Below are 20028 nucleotides of genomic sequence, written 5' to 3' on the forward strand. Positions count from 1 at the left end.
GCTTTTTGCTTGTGTTTTGGAGCGAACTCTATCTGGAGATTATGTTAATGCTCATCCCTTATATAATGAACTGTCCATGCAGCCACTGACATTCTTTTTGTCTTTTGCCAGGTTAAGTCACTGCAATGAGAAATCTATTTGTCAGAGATTTCATTACCTGTCAATTTATCTTATTGTTATAATTAACAAACAGTACCAACCTGAAGCTTCAGAATTATTCACAAGAGTACCACAGCTTACACAGCTTTAATAAAGTAAACATAACCTGCTTACAAGGTTAGGTTAGTCTGCCAAAATTTGATGACCATCATTCCCACATTACAACCAATGTTCCAAAAACCAGCACCGAACATAAGGTGAACTCACAGAGAGGTGAAAGAAGATGAGATTTTAGCGTTAAATATTTTGGATCTATTTCAAAAAGTCTGACCAGCTTTTGAAACATCCATCCTGGCAGCTACTTGAGAGAACTGGAAGAGGAATGAAAACCTTTCAACTTTTTATTAGAGCAATGTGTGTCCACTGAGATTCACACAGCTCTTGAGTACGGATGGACATAGCATGGTACTGGTGCCATCTCCTGGCTCTCTAGTTAATTTATAGTAAGGAAGCCTCTTTCAACTGGCAACATTACAGATTGCAGATTTCTTAATTAGATAATAAGCTGCACTGAAAGTTCATTTATTAAATAATTCGTATAGAAAATTTTTGTTTTAAGTTAAATATCAAATAATATTTTCTTATATTTTAAAGTTCCCACTATTTCTTCAGTTTTTTTGTTCATCAGTTCTGAGCAGGTAAGCTTTGCAAAAGCTTATCTACTAAAGGAGGAACAGAAGAGGAGCCAGGCAGAAATTTTCATTAGAAATAGCAACCTAGCCTCAGTTTAACACTTCCAGATGCAGGGCTGAAATCAGAAACTCAGTAAATCAGATGAACCCACCTACAGCAGTGCTGCACACTAGGTCAAAAGTTAGCTATGGCATAAGTAATTTCATTAGAATTTCCATCACTTCGGCTCTCCCAATGATAGGAATAAAGACAAGAGCTTCATCTTTTTTGATTAAATCAACAAACCTTTGAATGGGTATTTTGATTTAATCAAAAAAGACTCTAGATCTCCTACTTCACTGTTTGCTTGATCATTACTGTACTCCCTATTCACACATATCTTTCCAAAGAGGGAGATGAGCTAAAAAAGAAATCCTCCTGAGCATGAATCAAACCAAGCAATTCATAAATTGTCCAAATCTAAGACTGCATAAATGGTCTCTTACAAATGTAGCAGTTCCCAAATGGTCTCTTACAAATGTAGCAGTTCACAAACAGTCTATTACAAATCTAGCATGACATATATGGTCCATTACAAATCTAATACATCATGTACCCTCTATTACCAATGAAACACTGCACAAATGGCCCATTATAAATTTACCATTGTCCAACAGTTCTTTTGCAAGTTCAACACTGCACAAGTAATCCATTACAAACCTAATGCAGGCCCTAATGCAGTAACAAACAGCTAACTTATGGATGGGCTGTCCCTGCAGACAATCATTTGGGAGACTTGCGGGATGGATGGGAATGTATTTACGAGTGACTGCAAGCTACCAGCATTTGATGTCAGGTGAGAGTAGGGCTCCTCTGCATGCCTTCTCATTTTCTTGAATAAATCTCTAACATCAGTGAACATGTTTGTCACAGATTTTTTGATTTTGCCCTAATTAAAAGCCTGTGCATTCTAACTGTTCAGGATCCAGTGTATGACGACCAAATAAATTCTGCTAGCCTTTAATTTATACCCAGTTTAAGGCTGGAATATGTTGAAATGCCCACAGATAGTTAGATGGTGATTTTATGTCAAGATCATCTCTTCACAGTTAACGCACCATGTCAAACGCTAATCAGATGGGTTCAAATGCCACTTAAACAATCAGTCTGAAATTCCTATAAAGCTCAAGGCACAGTTAAAACTGTAATCAACAGCTTTAAATGTAGCCAAACTAGAATGGGTGCATTATGCAAAGCTAGAAAACTACTTAACTTTAATCCACCAATTTTGTATTTATAACCTGCTATTTATCAATCGCAGCTTCAAAATGTCTGAAGAAGCAACTTAGCATTGCTTCTTATGATTTATCTGTCTGTCCAGTGGTGTCAATGCGTTGAAATATCCAAAATGCAGTCAATAGTGTAAAATAGCGAACACATTAGATTGTCCTTTTTACACAATCAAATTATTGTTTGACAGAAGGAGTTTGTCCTCAATTATATACTGAGTCCACACCATCTACTTCTCAGGTCCATCCCATCAAACTTCAGAATGCCAACCCTTATGCATGGATGAAACACAGAAACATAGGAAACCTACAGCACAATACAGGCCCTTCGGCCCACAATGCTGTGCTGTACACGTACTTACTTTAGAAATTACCTCGGATCCCCCGTAGCCCTCTATTTTTCTAAGTTTCAAGTACCTATCCAGGAGTCTCTTAAAAGACGCTTTCACATCCTCCTCCACTACCATCGCCGGCAGCCCATTCCACGCACTCACCACTCTCTGCGTAAAAAACTTATCCCTGACATCTCCTCTGTACCTGCTTCCAAGTACCTTAAAACTGTGCCCACTTGTGTTAGCCATTTCAGCCCTGGGAAAAAAGTCTCTGACTATCCACACAATCATCATCTTATACACCTCTATCAGGTCACCCCTCATCCTCTGCCACTCCAAGGAGAAAAGGCAACATCCTTGTAAGTCTCCCCTGCATCCTTTCTATAGTTTCCACATGCTTCCTGTAGTGAGGTGACCAGAATTGAGCACAGTACTCCAGGTGGGGTCTGACCAGGGTCCTATATAGCTGTAACATTACCTCTTGGCTCTTAAACTCAATCCCACGGTTGATGAAGGCCAATGCACCATATGCCTTCTTAACCATAGAGTCAACCTGTGCAGCACCTTTGAGTGTCCTATGGAATCGAACCCCAAGATCCCTCTGATCCTCTAATTGCCAAGAGTCTTACCATTAATACTAAATTCTGCCATCATATTTAACCTACCAAAATGAACCACTTCACACTTATCTGGGTTGAACTCCATCTGCCACTTCTCAGCCCAGTTTTGCATCCCATCGATATCCGCTGTAAGCTCTGACAGCCCTCCACACTATCCACAACACCCCAAACCATTGCGTCATCAGCAAATTTACTAACCCATCCCTCCACTTCTTCATCCAGATCATTTATAAAAATCATGAAGAGTAGGGGTCCTAGAACAGATCCCTGAGGCACACCACTGGTCACCGACCTCCGTGCAGAATATGATCCGTCTACAACCACTCTTTGCCTTCTGTGAGCAAGCCAGTTCTGGATCCACAAAGCAATGTCCCCTTTGATCCCATGCTTCCTTAGTTTCTCAATAAGCCTTGCATGGGGTACCTTATCAAATGCCTTGCTAAAATCCATATACTCTACATCTACTGCTTTACCTCATCAATGTGTTTACTTACATCCTCAAAAAAATTAAATCAGGCTCGTAAGGCACAACCTGCCTTTGACAAAGCCATGCTGACTACTCCTAATCATATTATACCTCTCCAAATGTTCATAAATCCTGCCTCTCAGGATCTTCTCCATCAACTTACCAATCACTGAAGTACGACTCACTGGTCTATAATTTCCCGGGCTATCTCTTCTCCCGTTCTTGAATAGGGGAACCACATCCGCAACACTCCAGTCCTCTGGAACCTCTCCCGTCCCCATTGATGATGCAAAAATCATTGCCAGAGGCTCAGCAATCTCCTCCCCCACCTCCCACAGTAGCCTGGGGTACATCTTGACTCACTGGTCTATAATTTCCCGGGCTATCTCTACTCCCGTTCTTGAATAGGGGAACCACATCCGCAACACTCCAGTCCTCTGGAACCTCTCCTGTCCCCATTGATGATGCAAAAATCATTGCCAGAGGCTCAGCAATCTCCTCCCCCACCTCCCACAGTAGCCTGGGGTACATCTTGACTCACTGGTCTATAATTTCCCGGGCTATCTCTACTCCCGTTCTTGAATAGGGGAACCACATCCGCAACACTCCAGTCCTCTGGAACCTCTCCCGTCCCCATTGATGATGCAAAAATCATTGCCAGAGGCTCAGCAATCTCCTCCCCCACCTCCCACAGTAGCCTGGGGTACATCTTGACTCACTGGTCTATAATTTCCCGGGCTATCTCTACTCCCGTTCTTGAATAGGGGAACCACATCCGCAACACTCCAGTCCTCTGGAACCTCTCCCGTCCCCATTGATGATGCAAAAATCATTGCCAGAGGCTCAGCAATCTCCTCCCCCACCTCCCACAGTAGCCTGGGGTACATCTTGACTCACTGGTCTATAATTTCCCGGGCTATCTCTTCTCCCGTTCTTGAATAGGGGAACCACATCCGCAACACTCCAATCCTCTGGAACCTCTCCCGTCCCCATTGATGATGCAAAAATCATTGCCAGAGGCTCAGCAATCTCCTCCCCCACCTCCCACAGTAGCCTGGGGTACATCTTGTCTGGTCCCGGAGATTTATCCAACTTGATGCTTTTCAAAACCTCCAATACATCCCCTTCCTTAATGTCTACATGCTCAAGCTTTTCAATCCATTGTAAGTCATCCCTACAATTGCCACAATCCTTTTCTGTAGTGAATACTGAAGCAAATTATTCATTAAGTACCTCTGCTATCTCCTCCAGTTCCATACACACTTTTCCACTGTCACACTTGATTAGTCCTATTCTCTCACGTCTTATCCTCTTGCTTTTCAAGTATTTGTAGAATCCCTTGGGGTTTTCCTTAATCCTGCTCACCAAGTTCTTTTCATGGCCCCTTCTGGCTCTCCTAATTTCATTCTTAAGCTCCTTCCTGCTAATAATCATTACCTAGTTCTTTGAACCTCTCGTAAGCTTGCCTTTTCTTCTTGACTAGATTTTCAATAACCTTTTTTCACCATGGTTCCTGTACCCTACCATCCTTTCCCTCTCCCATTAGAACGTACCTTTGCAGAAGACCACGCAAATATCCCCTGAACATTTTTCCACATTTCTGCCGTACATTTCCCTGAGAATATCTGTTCCCAATTTATGCTTCCAAGTTCCTGCCTGATAGCTTCATATTTCCCCTTACTCCAATTAATCACTTTCCTAACTTGTCTGTTCCTATCTCTCTCTAATGCTATGGTAAAAGAGAGAGAATTCTGATCACTATCTTCAAAACGCTCTCCCACTGAGAGACCTGACACCTGTCCAGGTTCATTCCCTAATACCAGATCAAGTACAGCTTCTCCTCTTGAAGGCTTATCTACATATTGTGTCAGGAAACCTTCTTGAACACACCTAACAAACTCTACCCAATCTAAACCCCTTGCTCTAGGGAGATGCCAATCAATATTTGGGAAATTAAAATCTCCCACTACGATAGCCCTGTTATTATTACACCTTCCAGAATTTGTCTCCCTATCTGCTCCTCGATGTCTCTGTTACTATTGGGTGGTCTATAAAAAACACCCAGTAGAGTTATTGACCAAAGCAACACTTTCAGTACGCTGGATGAACTCAGCAGGTCGGGCAGCATCAGTCAGAAATGATGAGTCGACGTTTCGGGCCGGAACCCTTCGTCAGGACTGAAGAATGAAAGATGGGGAAGGATTTGAAGAATGCTTGTAGCGTCAGTTGAAAGACCAGTAATTTGAAAGACAAAGGGGTGGGGGAGGGGAAGCATTAACATCATAGCCCTGAAAACAATGGGTAGTAGAAGAAGGAGGCGGAACCATGAGGGAGCTGGGGGAGGGGTAGAGTGAAATAGGGATAGAGGCAGGGAGGGGGAGGGAATTACTGGAAGTTGGAGAGTTATTGACCCTTTCCTGTTTCTAACTTACACCCACAGAGACTCAGTAGACAACCCCTCCATAACTTTCTCCTTTTCTGCAGCCATGACACTAACTCTGATCAGCAGTGCCACGCCCCCACCTCTTTTGCCTCCCTCCCTGTCCTTTCTGAAACATCTAAAGCCTGGCACTCCAAGTAACCATTCCTGCCCCTGCGCCATCCAAGTCTCTGTAACGGCCACAACATCATAGCTACAGGTACTGATCCAGGCTCTAAGCTCACCTGCTTTGTTCACGATGCTTCTTGAATTAAAATAGACACATCTCAAACCATTGGTCTGAGCGTATCCCTTCTCTATCACCTGCCTATCCTCTCTCTTGCATTGTCCCCAAGCTTTCTCTATTTGTGAGCCAACCACCCCTTTCTCTGTCTCTTCAGTTTGATTCCCAACCCCAGCATTTCTAGTTTAAACTCTCCCCAATAGCCTTAGCAAACCTCCCTGCCAGGATATTGGTCCCCCTGGGATTCAAGTGCAACCCGTCCTTTTTGTACAGGTCATGCCTACCCCAAAAAGTTCCTAATGATCCAGAAATCTGAATCCCTTCCTCCTGGTCCAATCCCTCAGCCACGCATTTTATCCTCTACCTCACTCTATTCACTCATATTCACTGTCGCGTGGCACAGGCAGTAATCCCAAGGTTACTAACCTTTGAGGTCCTGCTTCTCAATTTCCTTCCTAACTCCCTGTAGTCTGTTTTCAGGACCTCCTCCCTTTTCCTACCTATTTTGTTGGTATCAAAGTTGTACCATGACCTCTGGCTGTTCACCCTCCCACTTCAGGATATTGTTGACGCGATCAGAAACATCCTGGACCCTGGCACCTGGGAGGCAAACTACCATCCGTGTTTCTTTCCTGTGTCGACAGAATTGCCTGTCTGACCCCCTAACTATAGAGTCCCCTGTCACTGCTGCCATCCTCTTCCTTTCCCTACCCTTCTGAGCCACAGGGTTAGACTGTGCCAGAGACGCGACCACTGTTGCTTTCCCCAAGTAGGCCGTCCCCCCGCAACATTGCTCAAACAGGAGAACTTATTGTTAAGGGGGACAGCCACAGGGGTACTCTCTAGTATCTGATTCTTGTCCTTCCCTTTCCTGACTGTTACCCACTTATCAGTCTCCCGAGGCTGCGGTGTGACTACTTGCCTATAGTTTGTCTCTATCACCTACTCACTTTCCCTGACCAATGAATTCTCAGAAACAGCAGGTAGGACAAATGGCTTGTTGATTTTTATTACTAATTGCATTATATTACCTAGACAGCATAGCAAGTAAATTTCTCTAATTTTCCAAACAGCACCATCAACTGGCTATCTGAGCAGCTAAGTGTAACCATGGTTTGATATATCATCCAGGACAATGAAGATGTCAGTCAAGATTTCAGCTCATTGCTGAAGTAGGGTTTGAATCCATGTGATTCTGAATCAAAAGAAGGGGGCACAAAAACAATATTCAACAGAACAATGCAGAATGATACCAATCACAGCAATTTTAAAACAGATTAATTTTATATTAAGATATATTCATGATATATCTTCAAGTATATCATGGAATAGACAGCTTAATACCTTGGAGATTAAGCTTATAAGATAAATGGAGTATAAATAATTAAGGCTATCATTAGAGACACTCTTTGGATTTCTATGATTTGTCATGGAAAATTAACTTATGTTATTACTTGGCCATAATGTATCTCTAACAACAAGTAAATCTTGATATTCTAAAAATATTCCCAGCAGTGAATATCTGGAATTCCTTTGATTATTACCCCTCAGTTTAAGTGGCTTTTGAACACATCTGATTAACTTGTGAAGTGAAGTGAAACACTAACTGTTCAGGGGTGACTTCTTCAGTCTGCGTGAGCTCTGACTGCCCTGCATTACAACTGTTTTAATACTATTTTGTATTGAGACGGAAAAGCTATCGGCACTTTAGGCAATTATAGACACCTCTCCATTGTAGACCAGCATTCAGATTCTGGAACTACACGTTGACAGCAAGAGCTATCTCTGATATTTCACCAGTACTTGTACATTATGTTCTGAAACCTTTTTCATGCTTCTGTTACACATTTCCATTCTGAGTGCAAAACGAAATATGAGTGAAGTCTTTCTTGATTCGACAAAGCTCATTCAAAGCTTATATATGGGGTGGCACGGTACCATAGTGGGTAGCACATGGCTTTACAGTACCAGCGATCTGGGTTCAATTCTCACCGCTGTCTGTAAGTAGATTGCACGTTCTCCACGTGATGCGTGGGTCTCCTCCGGGTGTTCCGGTCTCCTCCCACATTGCAAAGCCACACTGGTTGGGAGGTTAATTGGTCATTGTAAATCATCCTGTGATTAGGCTAGGATTACACAGGGGCAGGGTTGCTTTGCAGCGCAGCTCGGAGGGATGGAAGGGCCTATTCCATGCTGAAGGCAAAGGGAGATCATGTGAAAGTTTGATAGCTGAGGAATTCTCAAGCGCTCAAAGGGATACAGAGAATGGGAGTTACTGAGGATGCCAATGACTCTTGAACATCACAACTTCAAATTTCAGGGTCAAGGTTAGGTTCAAGGGAGGAGAAGTTGGGTTAGACCCTTAGAGACGTGGGGCACAGTGAATGGAGACAAAAAGGTTCACAGTCAATGTCTTAAGTCAAGAGGAGAGTTTCAGAGCCTGTATTTTGGGTGGACGAAAGCGGAGAAGGATCAGAGTCTGTACCATATGTAGAGAGGAGAGGGACCAAAGTCTGTGCCTTGACTAGATCAGTGAGGGGAGAAATAACTGCGCTGAGATCAGCAAGGATCACAGTGGGAAATCCAGGATTTTCACTGAGGCTCGGGGCAGAGGTGATTAATGCAGTTGGGTTTGGAGATCAAAGCTTCTAGTGCATGTTCTGTATGGCACAGAGCCAAGCAAATGGGCGACCAGTGGATAGTCAGTGCATTGTAGGAAGGGCACAAAATGGTTGAAAGTAAATATGGGATTTATATCTCAGGATTTCCATTTCAGCGGAATAAACTGAGGAACTGAGGTGTTCCTGGAGTGCCCAGTGATGGATATTACCTCTACAGCATGGTCTAGGATCCCCCACTTTGTTCCAAAATCAGTGTGATACTGGAAATGCCACCATCTTATACATCCAGGTGGTAACTCCATGATGGGCACAACAGTAACTGTTGGCCTACAGTGTGCAGATAGATTTCTAAAGTGACACAAAATCATCATTACTGAATTTCACTCTGAAAAATAAATGATTTCTGATTGAATAACATTGAAAAAGTTAAAAGTTAACCCAGTGCAGCTTGCTAGCCATAAACGTAATGCTAGAGGAAGTGGCTGAGGCAGTACAATAACAGCAATTAAACGACATTTGGACACGCACGTTGGAGAGGAAAGGCATAGAGGATATCTTAGGGCTCGGACTCTGATAGTTAAGTAAAACCTGTCTTATCTTAAGCTCTGAATCTTTGGATTTGAAGCTTACTTTTTAAATCCAGCTTGTTGGAACCTTGTTAACTAGATCATTTAGAGCCTTTGATGTGCATTGGCACAAAGATCAACAGTTAAGCATGTGGAAACTCTACAAGGCTGATAGTCAACAAATGAGTTCAGACGGAAGTCAGGATAAGAGTTGTGCGGTGGGTGAAGAAGAACAGAAAAATATTTGACCGACCTAAAGGGGCTGTTCATCAACTGGCTCGGAATTGTGAACTCCCTGTGCCAGGCTGTTTGTTCCAGTGTGACCTCTGGCACAATCTGCAGCGGGTAGCTTGGCCCCCAGCACTTTGGTGTGGCTGAGTGTAGCAATGGGGTAGAATGTCTTTGACAGCTGAAGAGGCCTCACTCCCCACCCCCCCAAGATCACTATCTGTCTGAGATATCTGTGCAGTTCAGTTTTTGAATGGCTTTGTTATAAATATCCTGATATGCAAATATTGCTTCAAATATTTAGTTTTACATTTCAAAATCTAAAAAAAACACTAAAAATAAATTGAAGCAATCAAAGCTACCTTAAGTAAATAATAAAAAAGAAGTCTAAGTAACCTTCTTCCGAGGAGTCATTACTTCCCACATGTTTAAATGGGCAACTGCAGGACTCAGTTAACTACAATCAATGTTTCTTCTTTGTGTATAATGAAAATTCTGAAGGATAACAATGCAATCCATTACAAGTTGGGTAAATGAATAGCAACTACCCGGTTCAGCTAAGACATTGATAGAGAGAAGCATTTTCATGACATTTATGCATTGGGTATTCTTATGAATGGTCTCGGACCCGTAACTTTTTACTCAGAATTATAGTTAGGTTTATTATCACTGACTTATATGTTGTGAAATTTGTTTCTGTTGCACAGATACTGCCTGACCTGCTGAATATTTCCAGAACTCTATTTATTTCATATTTCCAGTATCTACAGTTTATTGGTTTTCTCCGTGGCCATAATTACAACCTCAGAGATATTTCCAGTGAGTCTTTAATCTGATGAGCTGCAGGATTCTGTGCAAAATCTAAAATGCTTTCTCGTTTCCAATGAATGTTATTTACTTTTAAAGCAGCTAAACTTATCTATTGTAAGCTGGATGACAGGCAATCAACATCTCAGGTATTTTTGATTTCGGTGTCATGTGGAATTGGATAGGGCCCAATTCTTTAGTGTCAGGCTGCATATATTAAATTTTATTTTGACCCAGTCTCTTCTTGCTTTACAATCAACCCATGTCCACGCTGAATAAGTTCAAATAGGCACAAAGCATTCATGCTGGATAAATGTCCTCTGATACATTTCTGGATGAGTTCCAAAGCCTCTTTACCAAACAGCCTCCTGTTCAGTGAAGATCAGTGAGTCTTCATTAAAGTAGAATGTGCAATCTCAGGGGTGGCATTCACGTCAAGGAGCTGGAAGTTTCTGAATTCAAATCCCACTCCAAGCATGTGAAAATACAATCCAGCTAACATTTTAGTGACATACATCAAAGTTGCTGGTGAACGCAGCAGGCCAAGCAGCATCTATAGGAAGAGGCGCAGTCGACGTTTCAGGCCGAGACCCTTCGTCAGGACGGACTTATTCAGGTGGACTTATTCAGAAAAAAATTATTTGGTCTACTAATATAAATATGCAACTTCATCCTCTTCTAACAGAACCAAAACAAATTACCTGCTCATGTACTTTCTTGCTGTATGCAACATGATTCCCATACATAAAATGTATTTCTTTGCTACTTACTTGCAGGACATTGCTTCAGCAATACATGCGTACCAAATTAGTCTCATATACCAATCTGCAGAGATGGGCAAAGATGCATTATCATCATACAAACGAAGTTTCTGGAAGCAAAGGGTTAAAGTTCAGAGCTGAATCTGACGATACTAAGACCATAAGGCATAGGAGCAGAAATAGGCCATTTGTCCCAGTGTATCTGCCCCATTTGATCTTGGCTGATTTCCCTCTCAACCACCTTCCCCTGCCTTATCCCTGTAATCTTTGACATCCTAATTAATGAAGAATCTATCAACATCCACTTCAAACATACCCAATGGCTTGGCCTCCACACCCCTCCTTCCTTCTCATTTCTGTTCTAAAGCGATACTCTATTCCAAGACTGTGCTCTCTGGTTATAGACCATCACACTACTGGGAACATGGTCTCCATGTCCATCCTGTCCAAACTTTTCAGTAACAGGTAGACTTCAATTAGATCATCCTCATTCTTCTAAATTCCAGCAAGTACAGGGCCATAGCCATCAAATGCTCCTCATAAATTAATGTTTTCATTACCATGAACATTCCCGTAAACCTCCTCTCAACCTGCTCCCATGCTAGCACATCTCTTCTTAGGTAAGGGGCTCAAAGCTGCTCACATTACTCCAAGTGCAATCTGACCAACACCTTATAAAGCCTCAGTGTTACATCCTTACTTTTATAGTCTAGTCATCTCAAAATAAATGCTGACATTGTGTTTGCCTTCCTTACCACTGACTCAACCTGCAAGTTAATCTTGCAGCATGATGACTCCAATGTCCCTTGAATCTTTGATTTCTGAATTTTTTCCCCATTTAGAAAATAGTCTATGTCTTTATTCCTTCTACCAAAGTGCATGACCACGCACTCTAATATTTTACATCCTAATTATGTTATTGGCTAGCTTACCTTCATGTGTCATCTTTTCTCTTCTTATACTCACTAGAAAGTTATGCTTATTCCTACACTCTGTGTCGACAACAACTACTGACACTTCTTTACCTGTCCTGTTTGTTACTTCCACAGAATCAAAATCAAAATCAGGTTTATTATGACTGACTTATGTCGTGAATTGTTTTGTTTCACAGCAGCAGTACCGTGCTATATATAAATATACTATATATTATTATAATAAGAACATATAGATCTAAAAATTAAACAGGTAGTGCAAAAATGATGAGGTAGTGTTCATGGTTACAATGTCCATTCAGAAATCAGCTGGTTGAGGGGAAAAAGCTGTTCTTAAAACAATGAGTGTGCATCTTCAGCTACCCTTCCTCCTCTCTGATGGTAGCAATGAGATGGTGCTTGTGCTTATCCTCACCACACAATCGTAGGTGTAGAGAGAGTAGAGCAGTGGGCTAAGCACGCATCTTTGAGATGCACTGGTGTTGACTGTCAGCAAGAAGGAGATGTTTTCCTCAAAGAAATCCAACAGATCATCAGGTAAAATCTCCAAGTACCGAAAATCTACATCCTTTACAGCACTGATTAAACATCAGAAGTAAAATACCAGTTAAAAGATAAATTAATTTCCAAAATGATGACCAATCAGCTGATTGATAAGTACAGAAGTCAAGTATTCGGAGCAAACACCACAATCAACAGCGCAGTAACGATGTCTCCTTGCTTGGTGATGAAACATTTGCAAATGGATTGCCAAGATCAAAGAGCAACTCAACCCAACCATCAACTACCTGAGCTACACATTGTCTGAATTATTTCCATAAAATAATTGTTGATGAAAGGTCAAAAGTAACTACCAGAATCGTAAACACAAATATACTAAACTGAATAAAACACTACTGACTTACAAGATTTTCTAATCACTTCAGTAATTTAGATCCAACTTGCATTACATGTTACTATCAGTTATTTGCTCAAACAGGAGAATTAAAGGTTTTTAACTTTGTAAAACTGCCTGAAGAATACTGGGTCCCTATGTTTTTGGCGATGAAAGAAAATAAAAATAACCAGTCAAAAAAAGACTGTGTCAACAAGAGTACTGCTCCGAACTATAAATAATCCAGAAATTGGAAAGTTCCTGTTTCCAATAAAACTGCTGGATTGGTGGTCCACATTTCTACTGAAAATATTGTTTTAGAAATTATCTTATGTATCTGTACTAGGTGTTTTGAAGTATAGTGCAAATAATCTTTCCATTCCATTGAAACTTTTGAAGGGAAAATATCTCTGTAAACACTCTCGTTTCTTGAGTACTGTACTAACAGAACCTCAGACCTATTCCAAATCAATTATCTAATTGGTTGACAATTATTATGAAGCACATCACTTATAGCTTTTCCTATATAATCAAACACATCCTACCATTCTTCCGCTCAGTGAGAGGTGGTAGTGGCTGATCTGTCTGCACGGGCAGATCTTTCATTTCCGAGGTCATGCAGTCACTTTTGGGATTGCAATCTTCTGCCTTCCCATGAACTGGATCAGAATTCTGGTCCGAGCCCCCATTTTTCGTCACTCCATTCAACTTGCTCGGAGTGGGAGTTGCTTCCGTTGATTGCTCCACTTTGAATATTTCGGCTCAACAAAATTCATTAAAATTAAGCCAACCTGCAAAATAAAATATATGAGTTATTGGGCAGCTCAGTGTTTCTGTGGCTTGTCTTAACTTTAAGAATAATTTATTTTCTATTCTTAGTTAATGTAGGAGAGTATCTATTCATAATACTATGTTATCCTCAAGCTGGAGGGTGAAGAGGGTTAGGATTGGAGTGTTTATGTCTTGGCTTCAGTAAGCAGTCAAAATTAAAGTCAATTTGCTCTCATTTATCATCAAGAAATAAACTATTTGGTGAAAAAGCAAAAAATTGAGAATTTATTACAGAAACCAAACCAAATTTTCCCAATAAAACAAGCAATTTCTTCCAAAAAATTGACATGTGGAGAAAAGTTCCTTGCACATTACATACAGAAGATGAAGCTTCCCTACTGATAGCAGCACAGACACCAGTCTAATTGACAGAAGTAGGAGGCGCAGGAGGTACTAAATAAAGTGGCCACTGGGTGCATTTCTGCATTCTGTGGTTGTGGTGGGGGGGGGGGTGGATGAAGAGAAGCCAACACTTGCCGAGCTTTGTAACACCCTCAGAAGTATGAGACTGCGCAGGGCAAAATGGCATCGAGAATGTAGGAGAGGGAGAGAGAGAGAGAGAGAGAGAGACAGGACCTGAGCAACACACACAGAATGCTGGAGGAACTCAGCATCTATGGAAAAAAGCACAGCTGACATTTCAGGCAGCACTGAAGAAAAAAAGCTGAGGGATTTGAAAGGTGGGGGAGGGGGAAGGGAGAGAGAAACACCAGGCGATAGATGAAACTTTGGGGGGGGGGGGAATGAGGCAAAGTGCTAGGAAGTTGATTGGTGGAAGAGACAGAAGGCCATGGAAGAAAGAAAAAGTGGAGGGGGAGGGAGGGAGGAGCACCAGAGGGATGTGATGGGCGACAAGGAAATAACATGAGAGAAGGGCAAGAGGATGGGAAATAGTGAGGGGTGGGGGGGGGTGTTGAAGCAGTTCTGGAAATTAGAGAAATTGATGTTTATGCCTTCAGGTTGGAGGCTACCCAAACGGAATATAAGCTGTTGCTCCTTCAGTCTAGGTGTGGCCTTATTCCGTCAGTGGAGGAGGCCATGGATAGACATATCGGAATGGGAATGGGAGGTGGAATTAAAATGGGTGGCCACTGGGAGATCTTGCTTGTTCTGGTGGATGGAGCGTAGATGCTCAGCGAAGCGGTCTCCCAATCTACATTGGGTCTCATCGATATACAAGAGGTCAGTTGGGGTCATATACTGTGTTCAGTGCTCCTGGAGTGGCCTCTTATTATCGAAGTGTAGAGGCCCTCTGACTAAGACACCTGTGTGGCAGCTCCCAATCAGAGGCTCCATGGATGACCTCATGGTAACAACTACATTGGTCCCGGGCAGTAGATGGATCTTCCAGCAGCTAGACAGGCTCATTTCATGGACAAGGGTGACCTTTAAACCAGAGAAATCCTGATCTCTGGTGTTAAGGATTCATGGACAGTTTCGATTTCTCCTTGGACGGTATTGCTAACATCCATCTCTGAGAATCCAGTCAAGAGCCTGGGGAAGATCTTTGACAGCAGCCTAAGAGATGTGGCTGCTATCCAGAAGACCACCAAGATGTTAGAAGTCTGACTCACCAGTGTAGACAAGTCGGGCCTATCTGGCAAGTTCAAGGCCTGGATCTACCAGCATAGCATCCTCCTTCGAATCCTCTGGCCCACGCTGGTGTTTGAGGGACCCATGTCAACAGTTGAGGCTCTTGAAGAAAAGATTAATGGCTACCTTTGAAGATGGCTGGACCTCCTACATAGCCTGAGCAGCACTGCTGAGTACGGGAAGATGAATAAACTGCAGTTTCTCTTCAGAAGCCTGACTGAGGGGTATATGGATTCCCATACAGGAGAACTGCTATTGCATAGAGATTCCAGTCACCCCAAAGTCTCGACAGCAAGCATTGAGGTCTAGGTAGGTGGGAAGTGGAAGGCCCAGGATGCAGTGGAGATGGCTGAGTCACACCTGAGGCAAAAGGATCTGGTAGGGACTGATCAGGCAAGGCTGAGTAGCTTCCTTTTAACTCGCTTCGACGGGGCACAGGGCAGGGACAGACACAAACTGACTCAAGTAGAGGTGCGAGCAGCTGTCGAAGAAGTGTGTACAACTAGGATGGTAGGAATAGGGCAGCTGGGAGCATGGACAAGGTGCGAGGGTGCGCTGAAACAGAACTCCTGATCCAACACCTGGCAGGCAGAACCCCAACACATCAAGTTCATGATCCAGGTTGTGTATGACATCTTGCCTTGTCCAGAGAACTTTTGGTTGGGGCAAAAATGAGGCCCCATCATGTTCTCTCTGCCCTGGCAGAGGAACTCTCCAGGATTCTCAGCAGCTGCCAGAAGCCCTGGGAGAAGGCTGCTACTGCTGGTGCCATGACCAGCTGCTGAATGCAGTGGAAGAAAATATTTCCCTGGCCATTAGCAACAGCAAACACCTCTGCCAACCCAGAAAGACAATCACCTTTGTTAAAGATGGAGACCAATCACAGCCTCAGCCCAGATCACCAGCAGCCTTGCTCGCCATTGCATCTGACTGGCAACTGGAAGTCAATCTTGGCAAGCAATTAAAGTTCTCTAACTTCTTCTCATCATCATCATCAGCATCACTGAGGCCTGACATGGTCAATCTGTCTGAAACTCCAAAGCTGGCGGTCATGGTAGAACTAACAGCACCTTGGGAAGATTGCCACCCTCCTGTCATCTTGACCCAAGGATGGAGGACATGATGTGAGCCTATAGAGGTGGGGTATAGAGGTTTTGCTGGCTGCTTGCTCTGCAAAACCTGCTCTCTCCTTGGCATTACCGGAGCTGTAAAGAGTAAAGCCATCAGGACTGTCAAAGAGGCTTCTGAGCGCACCTCTGGATGGCCATGGATCAAGAGGAGTGACCAATACTGCTGTGACACAAGTCAGGGCCTGATCAATCCTGGCTGGGTCACCCGGGCAAGAGTGTTTGATGTTAAAAGAAGGAGACACCCAATGACCTCAGGTTACACCACTGATGATGTGTCCCAGTGCATCCTAGGATTAATCTCAGCATCACGTTCATGGTCTTCTGCTGCTGTAGTCCGTCCACTACCAGGTTGAATGTGTTGTGTGTTCAGAGATGCTCTTCTGCACACCACTGTTGTAATGTGTGGTTATTTATGATACTGTTGCCTTTCTGTCAGCTTGAACCAGCTCGGTCATATGCTCTGACCTCTCTCATTACCAGGGCATTTTTGCCCACAGAACTGCTGCTCACGGGATGTTTTTATTTGTTTCTCACACCTTTCTCTGCAAGCTCCAGACACCGTTGTGCATGAAAACCTCAGGCGGTCAGCAGCTCCTGAGATACTCAAACCACACCGTCTGGCGCCAATAATCATTCCATGGTCAAAGTCACTCAGATATCATTTGCTCCTCTTTCTGATGTTTGGTCTGAACAACTATTGAACCTCTTCACCATGTCTGCCTGCTATTATGGATCGAGTTCCTGCCACATGATTGGCTGACTGGATATTTGCACTAACGAGCAGGTGTACAGGTGTAGCTAATAAAATACACCTGAGCGTACATTGCCTTTATATAACTCCCTGCCCAGACCCACTCTGCCTATTCTTAATACATTTGATTCAATAAGATGAAAGAAATGGCATAATAATAAAATTTGGGATTCTAAATGCTCCCAGATTATAGAAAGTCAGTTTGTCAGGTTCTGACAAGGAGTCTTAGACCTGTTTCTCTTTCACAGAATCTGTCTGACATGTTGAACGTTTCTAACATGTTTTGTTCTCATGTCAAATTAGGAACTGGGCTGTTGGTTGAATAGAGGCAGAACAAGATATGTCCTGTAGTTCTCTTTTTCTCTATTATTTGTGTGCTGACAAAATTATTTGAAAACCTTAAAAGGTGTCTTGATCTTGTAGTGTGCGTTATTAAGGTAAAAAAAATAGATCTGCACATTATAAATTACACCGTGGAGCTTGGTAATCTCTGGGCTGGGATTTGGAATAGGATAAGGAAAGGCAGGTTTATGGAAATCCTGCCTCACTGCCTTCTGATGACAGAATGGGCTTTGCTATTTCTGGCTCTTGGTGTCCATTTTCTGTTTATAAATCTCCACACTAAAAGCTCAAGGAGCTGACACCTCCGCTCAAAATTAAGCAGATCATGAGTAAGAAAAGTCGACCAAACTTAATAGTTCTCACAGTGTTTTAGGATCAGGTTGCCCTGCCTTGCTTTCTGTTTGGCTGAAGACTGAGGCAAAAGTTACAGCTTATTCCGGGAGTGCCTACATTTTCTGCAGTTTGCTATTCAATAATGTCCAATTATATCTTGTAGAGACTGACGTGAAATAAAAAGGAAGCATTTTATTCTTGTCTGGAATTATTCTATCAAGAACCTCAGGCTGTGACCACTTCTGTTACTTAAAGAACTATTCTGAACGTTTTATTTTTTGCTCAAAAATAAGTGAGAGGCATTCCTTCAAGTTAAAGTTCTCTGAATTTGTTTGTAGTCTCGGTTATTGTGCGCAGAGTCAATTTACAATTCCGACACAATTTGATTACATTTATTTGAAATTCCTGACCACATTTAAGAGGAGAGGAACGTGCCTCACTTCAAGATTTGCTGCCAACATATTAATTTACAGACTCTTAAAAGAGCAGGTCTTGTACAGTCTCCAGCTTGCCATAAATATTAACGCCACTGTATTTGCTTCTCTGTGCACTTTCAGAGATCCATCATTCGCCTACAGAACACATCATTAGTATTTTACCCTACTAATCTTTTCCATTATTTTGCAAAAACTAATCTATTTTTATTGATTTCTCTAAATCTTTTCGTTAGCTGTCCTTTTGGCTGTTTCCCGTGTGGACTCCTTGACTGCGTGTAAATTAAAGACACACTAATTACTCCACCATAGATCACCTAATTAAGAATTATTCATATGGGAAGGTTGGTTGGCAGGCCACTGATAACATTAGTTGATTCTGAAACTGTAATCAGACAGAATATACATGCTGCCTTGCAGATGAAGTCAGTTTCTGACCAGCAACGGACACTATACTCTGAGTTTGCTCTTAGTTTCACGGGCACTGTATCCAGTTAGCAGCCCTTAGTAAGGTCAGTCATCAGATTGTAGAATTCAGTACAAACTTGAAAATGTACTCTAACCAGAACACATTTACTGTCTCACAAGCACAGTAACCAAATCACAAATGATTCTGCAGTCTTGGTTTTAACCATATAACAATTACAGCACGGAAACAGGCCATCTCGGCCCTTCTAGTCTGTGCCGAACTCCTACTCTCACCTAGTCCCACCGACCTGCACTCGGTCCATAACCCTCCATTCCCTTCCTGTCCATATATCTATCCAATTTAACTTTAAACGACAACATCGAACCTGCCTCAACCACTTCTGCTGGAAGCTCGTTCCACACAGCCACCACTCTCTGAGTAAAGAAGCTCCCCCTCATGTTACCCCTAAACTTTTGCCCCCTAACTCTCAACTCATGTTCTCTTGTTTGAATCTCCCCCACTCTCAATGGAACAAGCCTATCCACGTCAACTCTATCAATCCCCCTCATAATTTTAAACACCTCTATCAAGTCCCCTCTCAACCTTCTACACTCCAAAGAATAAAGACCTAACTTGTTCAACCTTCCTCTGTATCTTAGGAGATGAAACCCAGGCAGCCCCGTGGAGCCCATTGTTTGTTTCTGTTGAGCCATTGGTTTAAGTTCTCAGCTTCTGCTTTCCTGTTGAGAGATTTTACACTCTTTCATCATTTACCACTAAATTCATAAAGATATCCAAATTTTCACTTCACACATAAAAGTTGCTGGTGAACGCAGCAGGCCAGGCAGCAACTTTTATGTGTGTTGCTTGAAATTCCAGCATCTGCAGATTTCCTCATGTTTGCAAATTTTCACTTCAATTCTTTTGTGCAAGATTTTGATTTGTAATAATTAATGCTGTACATGGAACAGTTTTTTTTAAACATTTGATGAAAAGCATTGCGAAGTTGCTCCATAAAGTCACAAGATTTAATACAGGCTCAGTACCCCTTAACTGAAATTCCAAAATCCAAAAACCTCTGAAATCCAAAGTTATTTTGAGCACTGACATGACAGCACAAATGGAAAATTCCACAAGGCGCCTGGAAGGCTCCCTGGCGATGCGCAGGTCTCTCTGCACCACAAACAGTTCTGAGAAGAGACCTCACCAATGTAATGAATAGAAGTTAATGAGAAATAGAAAAACACTGCTTAAAGTGAAAAATAAAGATCTTCA

The 20028-nt window shown here is 42.4% G+C and overlaps 1 protein-coding gene and 1 long non-coding RNA gene across 4 annotated transcripts in view; one reads left to right on the forward strand and one right to left on the reverse strand.

Moving 5' to 3' along the window:
* myocd (myocardin) overlaps nucleotides 1–20028 on the reverse strand; it is a 714017-nt gene that overhangs the window by 216231 nt on the left and 477758 nt on the right. For all 3 annotated transcript variants that reach the window (XM_063074257.1, XM_063074258.1, XM_063074259.1), the window contains one exon: nucleotides 13476–13721. In XM_063074257.1, coding sequence (XP_062930327.1) covers nucleotides 13476–13548 — 73 coding nt within the window. In that variant the 5' untranslated portion in view covers nucleotides 13549–13721. The remainder of the gene's footprint in view (nucleotides 1–13475; nucleotides 13722–20028) is intronic.
* The window catches only part of LOC134360200 (uncharacterized), a 192028-nt gene that overhangs the window by 121773 nt on the left and 50227 nt on the right, over nucleotides 1–20028 (forward strand). The window lies entirely within an intron of this gene.

The sequence above is a fragment of the Mobula hypostoma genome, chromosome 22, assembly GCF_963921235.1.
Source record: "Mobula hypostoma chromosome 22, sMobHyp1.1, whole genome shotgun sequence".
Lineage (NCBI taxonomy): Eukaryota > Metazoa > Chordata > Chondrichthyes > Myliobatiformes > Myliobatidae > Mobula > Mobula hypostoma.